Source organism: Cupressus sempervirens, chromosome 10 (genome assembly GCF_028749045.1).
Source record: "Cupressus sempervirens isolate cs-2001-9-10 chromosome 10, ASM2874904v1, whole genome shotgun sequence".
Taxonomy (NCBI): domain Eukaryota; kingdom Viridiplantae; phylum Streptophyta; class Pinopsida; order Cupressales; family Cupressaceae; genus Cupressus; species Cupressus sempervirens.
The window spans coordinates 715,601,317-715,619,510 of record NC_143127.1 but is presented as its reverse complement, the minus strand read 5'-3'; the positions used below and the strand labels follow the sequence as shown (position 1 = coordinate 715,619,510).

General features: G+C 34.2%; 1 protein-coding gene across 1 annotated transcript in view; it reads left to right on the top strand.

The window, feature by feature from the left end:
• Positions 1–18,194, top strand: part of LOC149535827 (putative transferase At1g60990, chloroplastic) — a 299,942-nt gene that overhangs the window by 32,317 nt on the left and 249,431 nt on the right. Inside the window, exon 2 of the mRNA XM_089803727.1 lies at positions 2,059–2,160. Within this exon, the coding sequence (XP_089659853.1) occupies positions 2,059–2,160 (102 nt within the window). The remainder of the gene's footprint in view (positions 1–2,058; positions 2,161–18,194) is intronic.

The window sequence follows — 18,194 nt, the reverse complement described above, 5'->3', positions numbered from 1 at the left end:
CTCTAGTTGATATTTTGATATATGTTTTGAACTTTTGATTCCATGGATTTCATATATTGTAGACATTTGATAGTGACATTATGTTTAACTTTATATTATGTTATTCAGTTTTTTTCTTTCAGAAATTTGCTTTTATACTTATGTGATCTATGCAAAATTGTGTATGAGTGTTAAGTAGCTTCTATTTATCTCAATTATTGTGTATTTGATGTTAATGACTAAATGATGCATAAAAAAACCTTTAAATCCTTTAAAATCTTTGAATTTCATGGGTTTTTCGATTTTCCGAGTCCTGGCTGAGTCCAGTCGTTGGGTCCGAGTTCGAGCCCAATCTTGACTTTCCGAGTCAGAGGTGAGTCCGAGTCCCCTAACACTGATATTTAGTGGTCCAGATTGATCACCCCCATGCATTGTCTTTGAACCCAACCTGTTAGTAGGTGAGGGCTTTGGCTGTGGGAGGGAAACTGCATTGGGGTGATCAACCACTTCAGTGGCTATCTCAATTCTTCCTTGGGATGCAATGTATGCTGTTGTAGGTTAGCAGAAGTTCTTTTAAGTTTTTTTACCACTTCATATGATTGCAATCTACTGCTGTAATATGCTTACATTTTTTATTGAACACACCTGTTGGATACTGCTGTAAATCTTGCTGTTCTTTTCTTCTCTACAGCTTGATAGACGTGCCACATTGATGGAGGTGGACAGAAGTTCCTTTGAAATCTTTACTCCATATGGTTGCAATCTTGTGCTTTTGTATGCTTACATTTCTGATTGACCACCTGTTTTGTACTGCTGTAAATCTTCTATACTAGTCTCAATAGCTGTTTAAGAGCACATGAGACTAAATGTATGTTTCTGTTATCATCCCTTGTTAGGATCTTTGATGTCTAAATGTGGTTCTTTCTGCAGCCTGGAGTTCTTGTTATCATACTCACTTCTTATTGTGAGTTGGAATGCTTTCGAGTCTCATTGACCCATCTTAGTCATTTGTCGACTGATTTATGGCCCAGAGGCACCCTATGACAATATAGTTTAATATGTATTATAATGGTAGCTAATGCCGGTGCCAAAGGTCAAAATTTTACTCAATGTACTATCCAACAAGGGAAATTCAAGAGAAATAAGACATCATGCTAGAAGTTAGAACTGAAAAGTTCAAGATTTTATTATGTACAAAACCTAAGAGATTGGATGATGCTCTAAGATGTCTATTTGGGCTAACTTATGTCTAATATGTTGAGACTGTTAATAGGAAACTAATATACAATAATTATAGATGAAAAGACATCTTGATAGTTAGAAGAAACACATTCAGTTGCGCGAGGTTGGCTTATATCCCTTTGCTTTGTTGTTCTCTGTAAAAGCTGCAAAATAATGTAATAGTATTGACATTATCAGAGCTGTGTGACATAAATGGACAGTTAGGACTTTGAAGTGGATCCACATGACTTTTAGAGACCTTAAGCTACTGTGAAAACAGCATATGACATGAAGTAGAATGCCTTTGCACAATGAATCAATCGAAGTCATAAAGCCCCCAGGAAGTGATATAGTTTATTTCATTTGACTGATATCTTATATAAAAATAGTCAGACATGATATCATTAGAGTTTTTGAAGGTCACAACTTTAATTGAGGGTTGTCTTCCATTAGCCTTTACATGAGAAGGAATTAAGTCACAGAGCCTCCTTTTAAAATTTTTGTGTTTACTTTTTCCAAATAAGTTCAAGATCAAACTGTGTTCATTAAAAACTGGCAACAATATTATGTATTTAACACTGAGAAGTACAAAGTAGACAATGTCCATAGCTTTCTAAAGTTATGCTACCAGTTGACAAATTCTTATCATTGTCTTGCAGTTTTCCTCAAATTATGAAATATTTCATCTAGTAGACAACACATCCACCATAGCTGATGGCATATCTTGTGGCCAAATGAAATTCTTGATAAGGTTTTATTATACAACTGGTTGCAGCTGTTACATATTGTTTCTATCTTTTTTCCATATACTTACCTTTTTTAGTAGTTATTGACGTTGTTAGTTATTTGTTATTGCAGGCTATAATGGAGGATATGGGTGCAAAGTTTTCAGATGATGGCATTGTGGAAACTTTTGGAAATGATGAGATTGCTTTAAAGGCTGTGGAGGATGGTATCGTGGTATGTTTTAACTTTTTATAAGAAAATATTTTATGTGTTTAAAGTCTTAATTTCTGTTAAGGCAACAATTTTTGTGCCAACATCATAATGCGTTCTATTACGCTTTTTATTTATCATGATATCATCTCACTATTTCCCAAATTTTGACTAATATGATTAGGGTAACTACAAATATGTCAAGATCATATTTGAAAATCATCAGTCTATCCATAAACATTCACTTGGTACAAAGTGATATTCAATACAGTGAGGTAGAAGTCATCATAATATTCACAAAGCTGAAAAAAATTCATCTTAATATTCACAAAGCTGAAAAACCCTCCAACAATTATGACACAACTGATGTATGAAAGTTAAGGAAATATCCCATCTTTACAATTTCTGGCAATTCCACTAAAATAATGATTTTTTTCCCACAATTCTGATTTCCTCTGTTTTTTGGTTGCAATTTTTAAATGAATTGGAATTTATTTTTTGTGAATAAAATATTCAAAAAATGGTACTCAAATCACGTTATAAATAATATTTTTTCTTGATCAGTTATATAATATTTTATTAATTTCAAAAAAGGTTCTACACTATGTGTCACTTAAACTGGCTGAAAGAAATCTGGCTACCCACCAACTATAAACTTTTTGCATCCCTCCCCATTACTACTGCTTGGGCTTACAAAAAACTTTTACTATCACAAACTAAACCAGCCTATGCAGTCTTTCTACCATTACATATATATCGAAAGATAAGCTATGGCCATTTAAACAAAATTGGGCCTACCAAATATGACATCAAAATGCAAAAAAGACACAGAGACCCACTCACTGGCACCATTTCTTCCCTTGAAACATAGTGAATGAAGGTTCCGCATCGGTGTCCACCTTGCTCTTATTCCTTTCTTTCACCTGCTTCATAATGCCTTCACTCTCCTCTGGCCCCAACTTAGCAACAAATTTCTTTGGGGTCAACTTCTTTTTTCTCTGCCTTTCCCTCTCAATTGTTTCCATCTCTGCTTCCACTTCTTGGACTTACAACAAAAAACTCTTTCCAACCCACCCTTGCAGCTTCAGTCTAGTGCTCCTTCGGCATCTACAAGCTCCAAATGATAAAGGGTCGAAACTCTCTAGAAACTCTCTCTACAACCCCCACGGACCTTCCCTTATTGTTTGTTCGACCCCTGGCTCTACACGACCCACTGCTGAAATTGTTCCTCCATCCCATTGAGGCTTGACACATATTCATATAACTTTTGAAACCTTCTCACGATTATCAAGATGGAGTGCCCAAGACAAAAAATGCGAAGATATTTTTAAATGTCCTTGTCCCAATGTCAATTTTCATGTATTCATCCCCAAAAATCTTCTAGATGCATCACCAAAGCCTATCATCATTAAATTTGAGAATTCCTTACAGCCTTCTCACTGTGATCTCGTCTCTAAATAGAGATTAATAACATTCAAATAGCATATAAAGACTATTAGGATGAATGCTGATGATATTCCTAAGGGGGAGTATATTAGCATTGTTGGAGACATGATTTAAAGCTTATGTGTTGAATTCATGAGAGTGTTTGTCATTGATATCAACATATTGGTTATTATGTGAAGACTAGTAGAGTTACAAATGAAGAAGCATTTGGCGCGGTTCGAGGATTGAAGATCAGCTTATGCGCACTTGAGGTTATGTTTTGCAGTATTTCTAGATGCTACAATTAAGAGCGTGTACATAAATATGAAGAGTGGATAGAGTTATGAAGATTTTAGCAAAGGCATCTTTCATACAACATTTTTGGAAAGCGGGTACTGTTGTTTTAATTCTATCTCCTCATAGGGATGGAATTGACTAAAGTGGACTGAGTCAGAGGTTGAAGACATGTTAGAGATGCCATGGCTAAGAGGGCATAATCTAAAGATCATTGAGTAAAAAGTTATGAAGATTGTGAGCCGACAGTTTGGTTGTAATCTTTGACAAAGTGTAAAAATGTAATGTATTGTAACATCTTAAGATGGTGCTATATTATTATTGTAAATTGGGAAAGCCTCAAGGCTGACTCAGTAACTTGTTTTTAGGACTTGGTATAAAGGAAAGATGTTTTCCTTTAGGTAGAATTTTAGTGGTAATGATATACGGTCATATCTTTGTAATATCTATTATGCAAGCTTGATATGCAAATTTGTGAAGATCAAAACAAACTTTGGTGTGGTTGAGGCAACGTGAGCCTACAAGGAATTGTATTTGGCAAGACAAGTTGCTGGTGACCAGGGGATAAAAATCAATGAAATTTGAAGTGTCCCCAAAGCTCCAAGAATCAACACCATTACAAAGTGTTCAAAATTCTGACTCCAACACAAGTTGAACAGGCAAAATCGGAGTTCAGATGCCAAAGTTATGGCTGGTCAAACTTCAGTTAAACTAGGTATAGAGGCCAATCAGATAAGGAAAAAAATTCATCATCTCAAAAGTGGTCAAATGTAGTCCCAAATTAAAGAGCTTTCCAACGGCATTTGTTTTGTCGAAAACGAAGTTCATATGTGAAAGTTATGGTCGTTTGAAGTTGGAGGGAAAAGGCAAGTTTTGATGATGTCATCATGACATCAGCATCCTAATAAGCATAATGACATGGCACCTTGAATATCAATTGCAACAAAATGCCAAATTTGGGATTCGAACCCATGATCGATAACCAACCAACCATCTGCTCTAGCCGCTACACCAAAAGTTATCCTTGATATTAATAGGTGGCATTTTTGTTAAACACGCTTTGAACTGCTCGTTTCTATTTAAGGGGGCCAACGGGAGTGGAACTCCCAACCGCCACCCTCCTAAAAGGGAGGATGGCCATTGCGCTATTATTAGCACTTTAGATATTTTTGGATGAGATAATATTTAAATTGTACCTATCCTGCCAACCTTATTTAAATAAGGTTATTTGTTAAAAATAAACCCCTAATTTTGGAGTGAAATCATAACCAAAAAATGATGAAGAATACAAAGATGAAGTTGGTTAAAAGGGATTGTTTTTTGTAATTATTTGTTTTAGCCTAATTATGGCTAATTTATGTATAAAATGGGGGTAATAGGCCTTTGTAAGGCATCTGAGTGATGAAGAAGGAGATTATGATCTTGAAGACTTGTGATTATTCTCGTACAATAGAGAATAATGTTGCTATTGTACTTGAAAGGAAGATCTTGTAAACACTTGTAATTGATTTCTTGGAGCTAATCAGATTAGTCACCTTATTGGAGAGGGACTTGAAGATGTAGTACGAAACGCGGACGAACTCCTTTATCAATTGTGTTTTTTCTTCTATCTCTCTACTCTCTTTCTTTCAGTTCATTGCCTTATTATGCTTTGTTCATTTAAGCATTTCAATTACTTTGATTCACTTACTTAAAGATGTGAATTTACTTTATGTAATTATGATAAGCATTCCTCCTTAATCGTCTTAAATCCTAATTAGATCAAGTTTGGTATAAGAGCTCTTGTGTGACTATATTGCAGATTTGAATTCCAACAAGATCCAAGATTCATCAAGGTGAAGGAAAGCTTGAGGAATAGAATCCTAAGATTGGGAAATGAAGGACTAATCCACCATCACAGACAAAGGTGGTGGACAAGTTTCTGAAGACAAGAGTATCCAGAAGACTCTTTAAAATTTGCAAACAATGGTATTTAGTACAAGAAAGAGAAGAAAAGATGCGAAGACGTGCAACTTGTGAGGGCAAAGGGAAAAGATCAGGAGGTGGTCATAATCCTCCAAACACACCTCTCTCCTCTCCTCCTCCTCCATCTCACCCTTCTTCTACTCATTCTAAGTCTTCTAATCCTTTTAAGGGTGGTCATAAGCCTAAAATCAAGTTGGGGGAAATTAAATGCTGAGAAAGTAGATGACTGGATTTAGCAAGATGAAGTCTATTGTAGAGTCCAAAAGCTCGTAGATGACGCTGGTAGAATTCAGTCAACTACTCTTTAATTAGGAGGTATAGCTCTATCATGGTGGGAGAGTAGGACTCGGGATTAAACTTTCCAGTATGGTAGGTTCAATTTGTCTTGGTCAGAATTCGTTAGTGCTCTTAAGAAGCAATTCTATGCCCTGGGCCATATGCAACAGTTAATGATGAACTAACAACATTTTAGGCAATGGACAGGTCAGTCTGTCCAAGAGTACACCCATGAATTTTGGAAGAGGGCTATTTCATTAAATCTTCCATTGTACACCTAGAATGCTTTACTCAAGTACATAGGTGGTCTTCACTCTTACCTTAGACAGTCCATTTTGGTTTTGAATCCATGTAATCTAGATGAAGTATATGTTCAAGCGACACATTTAGAGTCAAGAGGTAAGGGTACTTTCGTTGATAAGTTTGGTAAGAAGCCATCTAAGTTCGAAGGCAAGTCCAAAGACAAAGGGAAGGGGACAAAGACAGTTATAGTGAAGAAAGAGGGTGAAAATCCATATGCTCACATTGCAAGAAAGAAAGGCATGATGATTCTAAGCGCTGGAAGCTGCATGCAAAAAAGAGGCCAAAGAGATATGGTGGAAACAAAGGCAAACAAAAAATTGCTGCTGTAATTCAACAGGGTCTTGGATTTGACTCTGGAGATGAGATAAAGATTGTTGCTATTGGGATCCAAGCTAAAGGAAAAGGTATGCCTTTTTTTCCAGCTACAATTTCTTCTAATATAAGTGCAAGTACAAGTAAATAATCTTCTCCTAAGAATGATAAGTAGAGGAATGAATTATTTCATATTTGGGTTGTTATCAAACATACTAAGGTTGATATTTTGTTTGATACGGATTTTCAAGTTGATTTGATATCTGAAGAAGTTGTTAAAAAGCTTAACTTGACTACAACACCTCATCCAAAATCATATCTCTTGGATGGGTTTGCAATGATGCACAGTGACAAATAAATAAACAATGTATATTGAGATTTGCCATCACTACAAACTTTGTAGATGAGGTAGAAGCTGATGTAGTTCCTTCAAATATTTGTGGTCTTGTGCTTGGGAGTCCATACCTGTATGATCGACAAGTTATCTTTTTAAAGATAAGGCTGAATACATTGTACGAGCACATAAGTTAAAGACCAATCTTGCATTAGTTAATGCTGGTCAAATGAAAAGGTTAGTCAATTCTAGTTAGAACTGTGTATTAATGCTTTTAAAAGCTAAAGAAGATGAAACATCTAAGGCATTTAGAGGGTGTGATCCTAAACATGAGTCTGAAATGGTCAAGGTTGTTTCTGCATGTGATGATTTGTTTCCGGAACCTAAATGATTGCCTCCTAAGAGAGAGATACAACATAAAATTCAGTTACAACAGGATGCATCACTTCCTAATATTGGCATGTACGTTTATCAGTTCTGTAGAATGTAGAAATTAAAAAGCAGGTTCAAGAGCTGATTGAGAAAGGAGTTATTCGTCCTTCTCCTTGTGGTTCTCCTATTGTGTTGGTTCCAAAGAAAGATGGGACTTGGAGGATGTGCATCGACTATAGGGCTTTGAACAAGATAATGGTAAAGAACAAGTATCCTCTTCGTAGAATAGATGATTTACTTGATCAATTGAAACATGCAATTTATTTCACTAAGTTAGACTTCCGTAGTGGATATCATCAAATTCAAATTGTAGAGAATGGTATTTGGAAAACTGCTTTTAAGACAAATCGAGGACTATTCGATTGGTTGGTCATGCCCTTTGGGCTTTTTAATGCACTGACTACATTTATGAGAGTCATGAATGATGTCTTTTTCCCCTTGATCGATGATTTTGTCATAGTCTATTTAGATGATATCCTTGTATTTAGTAAGTCTTGGGATGATCATGCAATTCATGTAAAAAGAGCCTTGGATGTATTGAGAAAAGAAAAACTTTATGTAAAGATGTCTAAATGCGAATTTGCTAAGACATCATTAGTGTACTTAGGCTATGTCGTAGGGGGTGGTCAATTGAAAGTAGACCCTGCGAAGGTCGAATGTATTATAAAATAGCCTAAGCCAAGTAAAGTTACAAAAGTCACGAGTTTCTTAGGCGCAATTCAGTACAGGAGGAAGTTCATTGCAAACTTCTCTTATATTGCATCACCATTGCACGCATTAACTAGTATAGAGGCAATTTTTTAGTGGGGAGGTCCACAACAAAAGACTTATGACACTTTGAAGGAAAAGATGAGCACTGCACCAATTCTGGCTTTACTAGATTTACATCAACCATTTGAGATCGAGATGGATGCAAGTGGCTTTGCCATGGGAGCTGTACTAATGCAAGGAGGTAAAACAATCTGCTACCACTTTGAAACATTTTTAGGAGCAGTAACTAACTATCCCACTTATGACAAGGGACTTTATGCTTTAGTTCAGAGTGTTACGAAATGGAAACACTACTTAATGGGGAAAGAAGCTGTAATCTACACTGATCACCAACCACTTCAATATTTACACTCACAATTGAAATTGCAACAAAGTAGGCACTTTAGGTGGATGGGTTTTCTACAACAGTTTCATTTGGTATTTAAGTATAAGAAAGGTGCCCATAACAAAGTAGAATATATGCTCTCTAGGCTTCCTATTATGAATACCATGATAATCCTTCATAATAGTTCTATGGTTCATGAAAGTTTTCAGGAACAATATTCTAATGATGAGAACTTTAGGGGTATCTATGCAACTTTAATCTAGGGTAAGCATGTAGAAGAGAAATATTACTGTGTAGGATAAACTATGCATCCTTGAAGACTTGTAATCCGGGAAACGCACACCTCTTTGATTGCAGGACATTTCAAGTTAAGTAAAACATTGGCTCAATTGCAGAAATATTATTATTGGCCTCGTATGCAAGAAACTGTCACTAAGTTTATAAAAGGACATGTGATGTGTGCAACTAACAAACCAAGTAACATGAAATTGGGTTTGCACACACCTTTACCTATACCATCTCGTCCATGGGAAAGCGTGTCTATGGACTTTGTGGGGGGTTTACCTTGTCTAGGAAGGGTCATGATTATTTGTATGTAGTAGTTGATCGGTTCAACAAAATGTATATTTTAATGCCTTGTAAAAAGAATGTCACTATTGAACTGAGTGCTCATTTGTATTTTCAATTTGTATGGGTTCATTTTGGGTTACCTACTTCTATTGCATCGGATCGAGATTCTCGATTCCTAGGGGAATTTGGTCATCTTTGTGGGGACTCATGGATACTAGGCTAAAAAAGAGTACAACCTTCCATTCGCAGACCGACAGATAGACAGAGGCAGTCAACAGGACAGTTTTTCATCTGCTCAGAGGTTACTGCAATAAGCATCCTAAGTTGTGGGATGGAAGTCTTCATTATGTGCAGCATGCTTACAACCATGCAACACACTCTTCTACAAAGAGGTTTCCTTTTGAGACTTGCTTTGGGTACTTGCCAAAAACACCAATGGATTTTGCTTTTGGAAAGGACGATGTTGTAGATGGACGACATGATGCAGAAAGGGCTTTAAAGTTCATCCAGAAGGTCCAAGCAATCCACTAGGTAGTAGAAGCACAATTGAAACAGAGCCAACCAAAATACAAGGCTCGCCATGATAAGCATCGCATCGATCACCATTTCAAAGTTGGTGATAGAGTTTATTTACATTTTAGTAAGGAAAGAATGCAAGGTGAAGGAAGGAAGCTCAAATCTATCCGGTATGGTCCTTTTAAAATCTTAGAGAAGATTGGTACCAATGGCTTCCGCCTTAATCTTAGTCCATACATGCAGATTTACTCGGTTGTCAATATTGAGAATCTGAAGCTGTATGAACCTCCAATGATCTTGGATGAAGACATTGATATTTAGGTTCCACTGGTTGATGATCTTACACCAGAGTACATGTTAGAGTTGCTAGAAGATGTTGTCCTTGACAAGAATGTCAGAACTTCATCAAGAGAATCAGTTGAATAACTCCAAGTGGGATTGAAGTGGATGCATCCAAGAAAGGCAAGATGTAATATCCTCTAATGATAAAATATTAACCAGGTATTTGATTGAATATATGTGCATACATATAAAATGAGATTACTAAATACTTATAAATAAACTAATTTATATTAATCAAATTGTGAGTTATATAGTTAAAATAGTATTATTTAATAATTTCATTAATAACTAAATATTTAATAATTAATAAATATTGTACATTGAATGAGCAATTGAATATGTAAACTATAAATAGTAAAATTAAATAATCGTAATTATCAAATTACTATCAATGATAAATTACTAATTGTACTACATATTCCTAAGCTAAACGTCCGGCCATTTCACATCAAAGGGACACGATTGATTAATTTGTGTAATATAAATATAGTTCACTTTAGATGCATAAAGGGGGATCACAGAGAAACAAAGAGAATAAATAAATAAAATATACTTCATACAAACCTAAATCTCATAAACCCAATACCAACCGAAGTAGACATATCATGTGCCACATTAAAAGGGGAGAAATATAAAATATAAGGAAATGGACGATAGAAAAAGAAGGTTGATATAATTAAAAAAGCATTAAGTATTTTCACTTTGAAAATAATAAGGAAAAATCATGTGGGAGTTCCTTAATAGAGGGGATTGCATATATAAGGAATCCACCAAATAAGGAAAGAGAATAAAGAGACCCAAAATTATAGGGAGGGTACCTTATAAGGTATCTAATATTAAGTAATATGTTTATTAATTCAAAAAGTTATCTTTAGGGTAATAAAGGTGGGTTAAGATGGAATATAAACAAATAGATATAATGGCACACATTGTTAAATAGCAAGTAGCTTTGAATCCCAAAATTATAGGGAGCCCAATATGTAAGGTATGTTATATTCAAAGTAATGTGTTTTATTAATTGAGAAAGCTAACTTTCTAGCTAAGAATACATTATTGATAACATTATAAAAATTATTATAAAGCTCATAAGATATTGAAGGTATACAAATACATTGAATATTTATATTATAATTACAAATATTATATATAATATTTAATTAATGTATTATTATGATCTCAATATTATTAACTCTTCTCCAATAACATTATAAATGATTATTAAAATTAGATCCCATATAATTTTATAATTGGATGAAATATTATAAGACTTTATCTTTTGATTATCAAAACATGACTATTATTAATATTACAATTCAATGAAACATCATCTATAATAATGGACCTAGAATGGGAACATTACAGTGGTATCAGAGCATGATCTTCCCATCCTGTTGGGTAAACATGATCATAAGCATTTCAATCAATGAAAGATCAAACTTTGAATATAGGTGATAATTTAGCATAGAGACATGATTACATAAATGATGAATATGAGTTCATCAATAAAGTATTTCATTGTCAAGAAGGGAGAGGCAGAGTAAATCCACTTGAGATAGGTAGATTTCAAGATAGGTAAGGACATTGGTTCCCATGCCTTGAGGAAAGAGTCCAAGATGGGTGAGGACATGGTTTCAAATACCTTGAGGAAAGAGTCCAAGATAGGTAAGAACATGATGCCAAAATCCCTGAGGAAAGAATCCAAGATGGGTACGAACGTGTAGTACCAATGCCTTGAGGGAGCCTACTCGTAGATAGGTATCTAGTGCCTTGCGATAATGAAACTTTACATACTCTAAAGAGGAAACGAATTAAAAAAAGTAGGATTGTGTCTATTTCAATTGAATGAACACTAATGATCACGAACAGACTATTAAACGAATTATAAACTCTGGAAGATGTTGAAACTTTGGAGATTAATCAAATCATAACATTTGATTATAAATATATCAATCCTATTTTGAGGCAACTCAACACGTTGAAATCTATAATTTTTCATCATATAACATCTGATCATAAAATAGAAACTAATTGATTACGCTCAATCAATCTCTCATTCGCTAATTTGCTCTAGTACATGGAATAACACTTACCACTCAATATAAGTTCACTTAATACTATTTTTCACACTATCAATTATATCACTTAATTAAATTTTGGAACTCAAAAATGAGTCATGAATTAATTGCTCGAGGATAAGCAATTTTGAGAGGGTAAGACTGTAATATCCTCTAATGATAAAATATTAACCAAGTATTTGATTAAATATGTGCATAGATATAAAATGAGACGACTAAATACTTATAAATAAACTAATTTATATTAATCAAATTGTGAGTTATATAGTTAAAATAGTATTATTTAATAATTTCATTAATAACTAAATATTTAATAATAAATAAATATTGTACATTGAATGAGTAATTGAATATGTAAACTATGAACAATAAAATTAAATAATAGTAATTATCAAATTACTATCAATGATAAATTACTAATTATACTACATATTCCTAAGGTAAATGTCCGGTCATTTCACATCAAAGAGACATTACTGATTAATTTGTGTAATATAAATATAGTTCACTTCAGATGCATAAAGGGGGATCATGGAGAAACAAAGAGAATAAAAAAATAAAATATACTTCATACAAACCTACATGTGATAAACCCAATACCAGCCGAAGCCGACATATCATGTGCCACATTAAAAGGGGAGAAATATAAAATATAAGATAAGGAAATGGACGGTAGAAAGAGAAGGCTGATATAATTAAAACAGCATTAAATATTTTCACTTTGAGAATAATAAGGGAAAGTCACGTGGGAGTTCCTTAATAAAGGGGATTGCATATATAAGGAATCCACCAAATAAGGAAAGTGAATAAAGAGACCCGAAATTATAGAGAGGGTATTTTATAAGGTATCTAATATTATGTAATATGTTTATTAATTCAAAAAGTTATATTTAGGGTAATAATGGTGGGTTAAGATGGAATATAAATAAATAGATATAATGGCCCACATTGTTAAATAACAAGTAGCTTTGAATCCCAAAATTATAGGGAGCCCAATATGTAAGGTATGTTATATTCAAAGTAATGTGTTTTATTAATTGAGAAAGCTAACTTTCTAGCTAAGAATACATTATTGATAACATTATAAAATATATTATTATAAAGCTCATAAGATATTGAAGGTATACAAATACATTGAATATTTATATTATAATTACAAATATTATACATAATATTTAATTAAAGTATTCTTATGATCTCAATATTATTAACTCTATTCTCTAATAACATTATAAATGATTATTAAAATTAGATCCGATATAATTTTATAATTGGACGAAATATTATAAGACTTAATCTTTTGATTATCAAAACATGACTATTATTAATATTACAATTCAATGAAATATCATCTGTTATAATGGACCCAGAATGGGGACATTACACAAGATGGATGGAGATTGGTAAAGTGAAGGAAGTTTAGCCTCACTTTTTGAGTAATCAAACTTTTGGAGGTCCAAAAGCTCTCTAGTGGGGAGGCTTGATGCGGGGGATAAAAATCAGTGAAATTTGAAGTATCCCCAAAGCTCCAAGAATTAACACCATTACAAAGTGTTAAAAATTCTGATTCCAACACGAGTTGAACAGGCAAAATCGGAGTTCAAATGCCAAAGTTATGGCTCGTCAAACTTCAGTCAAGCCAAGTACAGAGGCCAATCAAATAAGGAAATTTTTTTCATCATCTCAAAAGTGGTCAAACATAGTCCCAAATTAAAGAGCTTTCCAACGGCGTTGGTTTCGTCGAAAATGAAGTTCATATGTGAAAGTTATGGTCGTTTGAAGTTGGAGGGAAAAAGACAAGTTTTGATGATTTCATCATGACGTCAACATCCTAGTCAGCATAACGATGTGGCACCTTGAAAATCAGTTGCAACAAAATGCCAAATTTGGGATTCAGACCCATGGTTGATAACCAACCAGCCATCCTTGCTAGCTACTACACCATAAGTTATCCTTGCTATTAATACATGGCATTTTCATTAAACACACTTTGAACTGCTTGTTTCTATTAAAAGGGGGCCAGTGGGAGTGGAACTCTTCACCACCAACCTCCTAAAAGGGAGGATGACCATTTCTCTATTATTAGCGCTTAGATATTTTTGGATGAGATAATATTTAAATTGTACCTATCTCGCCAACCTTATTTAAATAAGGTTATTTGTTAAAAACAAACCCCTAATTTTGGAGTAAAATCATAACCAAAAAATGATGAAGGGGTAAGTACGAAGATGAAGTTGGTTAAAGGGGATTATTTTTGTAATTATTTGGTTTAGCCTAATTATGGCTGATTTCATGTATAAAATGGGGGTAATAGGCCTTTGTAAGGCATCCAGGTGATGAAGGAGATCATGATCTTGAAGACTTGTGATTATTCGTGTACAATGGAGAATTATGTTGCTATTGTACATGAAGGGAAGATCTTGTAAACACTTGTAATTGATTTCTTGGAGCTAATCGGATCGGTTGCCTTATTGGAGAGGGACTCGTTGACGTAGTTCGACACCCGGACGAATTCTGTTATCAAATGTGTTTTGTCTTCTATCTCTCTACTCTCTTTCTTTTAGTTCATTGCCTTATTATGCTTTGTTCATTTAAGCATTTCAATTACGTTAATTCACTTACTTAAAGATGCAAATTTACTATATGTAATTATGTTAATCATTCCTCTGTAATCATCCTAGATCCTAATTAGATCAACTAGTTGAACAGTTGTTGTTTCACACTGTATTATTCAGAAGGAATAATACTGAGGCTATTTGGACAGTGGGTTCAATTGTCCTTTCAACTCCTAAGAGGGTTGCTACAACTCCTAACAAGGTTGGTACAACTCCTAACAGGGTTGAAATCTCCTAACAAGGATTCAAAGAATCCTAATAGGGACTCATATGTATTGATTGTATTTCATTGATTCGTAATAGGGTCTATCCTCTAACAAGAAACTTTTATATAAGTTCATTATTTTGTGGGTACCATCCCCACCTGGTTATTCCCTCTAATCAAGGGTTTCCCTAGTTAATATATCCGGTGTTATTGTACATGGTTATCTTTCTATGGTTGTTACTTCTACTGTGTACATATTTCAAAATTAATAAAGATATGGAGAAATGTTTTAATTGCATAACCGATTCACCCCCTCTCTCAATTATCTTGGTGGACTTTACTTTCTAACAATTGGTATCAGAGCATTAGGTCCTTGAAGGAAAATAATAACAACTTAAGGAGATCTATAACATATTTCAAGAAAGATAGTCTGAAGTTTGATGGGATTAATATCGACGGCTGGAAAGAAAAGATGAAGACAAATCTGCTATGTACGGGTCCGGAATTTTGGTTAATTATTACAAACACTAAAGTTGTGATTGAAGAAAAACAAGCTTGAAGGCTTTGAGGAACTAGAGAAAAATCTTGTCATGCAGAATGACTTGCTAGAGAAACATTGTTATCAACTCTTTCTGAAACTGAATATGGAGAGGTAAAAACTTTAAGACTTGCTAATGAGATTTGGAATGTTTTACAAAGTACATTTGAGGGTGATAAACATGCTAAGAAGGATAGATTACAGAGGTGGATATGTTTATTTTAAGATGCTAAGACGTTAGAAGATGAAACTGTTAGAGGATGCTTTGCTAGAATATTAGAGTGTCACAGGAATAAAAAATTGTGGAGGATAAAAGTTAGAAGATGAAGTTGTATAGAAAATATTGAAGACCTTGACACTTGCTTATAAACAGTTAGCATAGATGATTGAACATGTTATTCCCTACACACCTAACTTTATAAGAGAGACTCGTCTTGCGAGTTTGCAGATATTTGAGATGTGGATGAAACAAAATGGAGAATTGCTTAGAGTGGAGACTGCTTTCAGTGTACAAACCTAACTTTATAAGAGAGACTCATCTTGCGAGTTTGCAGATATTTGAGATGTAGATGAAACAAAGTGGAAAATTGCTTAGAGTGGAGACTACTTTCAGCGTACAAACCTAACTTTATAAGAGAGACTCATCTTGCGAGTTTGCAGATATTTGAGATGTGGATGAAACAAAGTGGAAAATTGCTTAGAGTGGAGACTGCTTTCAGCGTACAGAAAGACAAACCTATGTTGAAAAGAAGTGCAAGTACAAGTGGAGACTATGCTAGCAGCAGCCGAACAAAAGAGGAAGAGGATAAGAAGATTGAAGGATTTGCCCTACCTAGGAAGAGAGAACCTAAAGCTAACAAAATCCCTTTTTGTTGGACATGTAAATAATGTATTCATTATTCTTCTAAATGTCCTAAGTGACAAAAGAAGTTTAAGCCTAGAAAGCCTTATAAATTAAGAGTACCTAAGGATTGCTTCTATGTTAATTAGGATGGAGCATTTGGTTTCAAAATGGTAGACTTCCTGAATGATAGTGATAATGAGGATGATGATGAAATTGGATTTGTTGTTATTAAAGAAGTGAGCCCTGGAAAAGAAGAAATAAAAGAGGAAAGAGCATTAGTATCACAAGTTAAAAAGAAAAAGTCTGATTGGATTATAGACAATGGTTGTTCCCATCACATGACAACAAATATGAACAAATTTCTTGAATTCAATAGTTATGATGGTGGAATAGTTAGAGTTGGAAATAATGTAGCATGTCACATAAAAGGAAAAGGATCTATTATACTTGATGGAAAGATTAACACTGAAGATGTTTACTTTATAGATGGTCTGAAACATAATCTTTTGAGTGTTGGACAACTTATTGATAAGGGATATCTGTTGCAGTTCACTGAGACAACTTGTATTATCAAGGATAAGAATAATACATTGATTGGTACTGGTACAGGTACAAGAACAAGAGGTAGTGTATTTTAGTTGAATCCTATTGAAATGACATGTTTAGTTGTTGTGGATGACAGTTGTTTATGACATAAGAGATTTTGTCATATCAACTTTGATAACATCGTGAAGGTTAGTACTACATTTGTAGTTAGAGATTTGCCTAAGATTGTGAAACTTACTAACATGATGTGCAAAGAATGTGTGATGACAAAACAGAAGAAAAGTTCTTTTCCAAGCAAAAAGTTTACTACTTCAGTGAAGCTGGAGATTGTGCACACAGATTTGAGTGGTCCTACAAAGAGGAGAGCATTCTATATGGTGAAAGGTATTTTATAATTCTTCTTGATGATTTCACTAGAATGATGTGGGTTGCATTTCTTAGAGAAAACTCTGAAGCTTTTGAGAAGTTAAAGATATTTAAGAGTATAGTTGAGAATGAATTTGGTTTGAAGATTAAATGCTTGAGATTTGATCGAGAGGGAGAATTTATTTCAAATGAGTTTAACAATTTTTGTGAAGACAATGGTATAAAAAGACACCTTTCAGCCCCTAAGACACTTGTGTAGAATGGGATTGTAGAAAGGAGAAATAGATCAGTGACTATAGCAGCAAGAGCAATGATGTTAGAAAACAATGTATCACATATCTTTTGGAGAGAAGCAGTGAATACAATAGTAAATACTATGAATAGAGTGCAAATCAGACAAGGCACTGATACGACCCCCTATGAACTTTGGTTTGGACATACCCTCCTATGAAGTACTTTAGAATCTTTGGAAGTAAATGCTATATTAAGAGAGATGATGATATTGGAAAGTTTGATTCTAGAAACAAGGAAGGAATGTTTCTTGGATATTCGTTGAAAAGCAAAGCATATAGATATTTTAATCAAAGATCAAAGACTATTGTTGAGAGCATAGTTTAAAAAAACGCAGGAATATCGCGTATATCGCTACTTTTCATGGGTTTTTCATAGGCCTCTTAAAAACAACCAAAAACTCGACACTGCTTAATGGGAAATAATCGTGGTGAGTAAAAGGCAATGTAACGCCATAAAACACGATTTTTTCCTAAATATTTCAGTCTCCATAGTCAACGCGATTTTCGTTTGGAGTTTTCATCCACGTCATCGCCCCATCAAAGTGTTTCACCCGCGTATCTCTTTCACTCGTATAAATACTAAAGACAATCGTTTTAGGTTTTATGGGGCACTTGATGCTGAAATAGGAAGGTTGGGACTTCTGCTGCTTAGCTCAAGCTGGACAAGACTTCTGCAAATACTTTCATTGCACTGGACGAGACTTCTTGCTG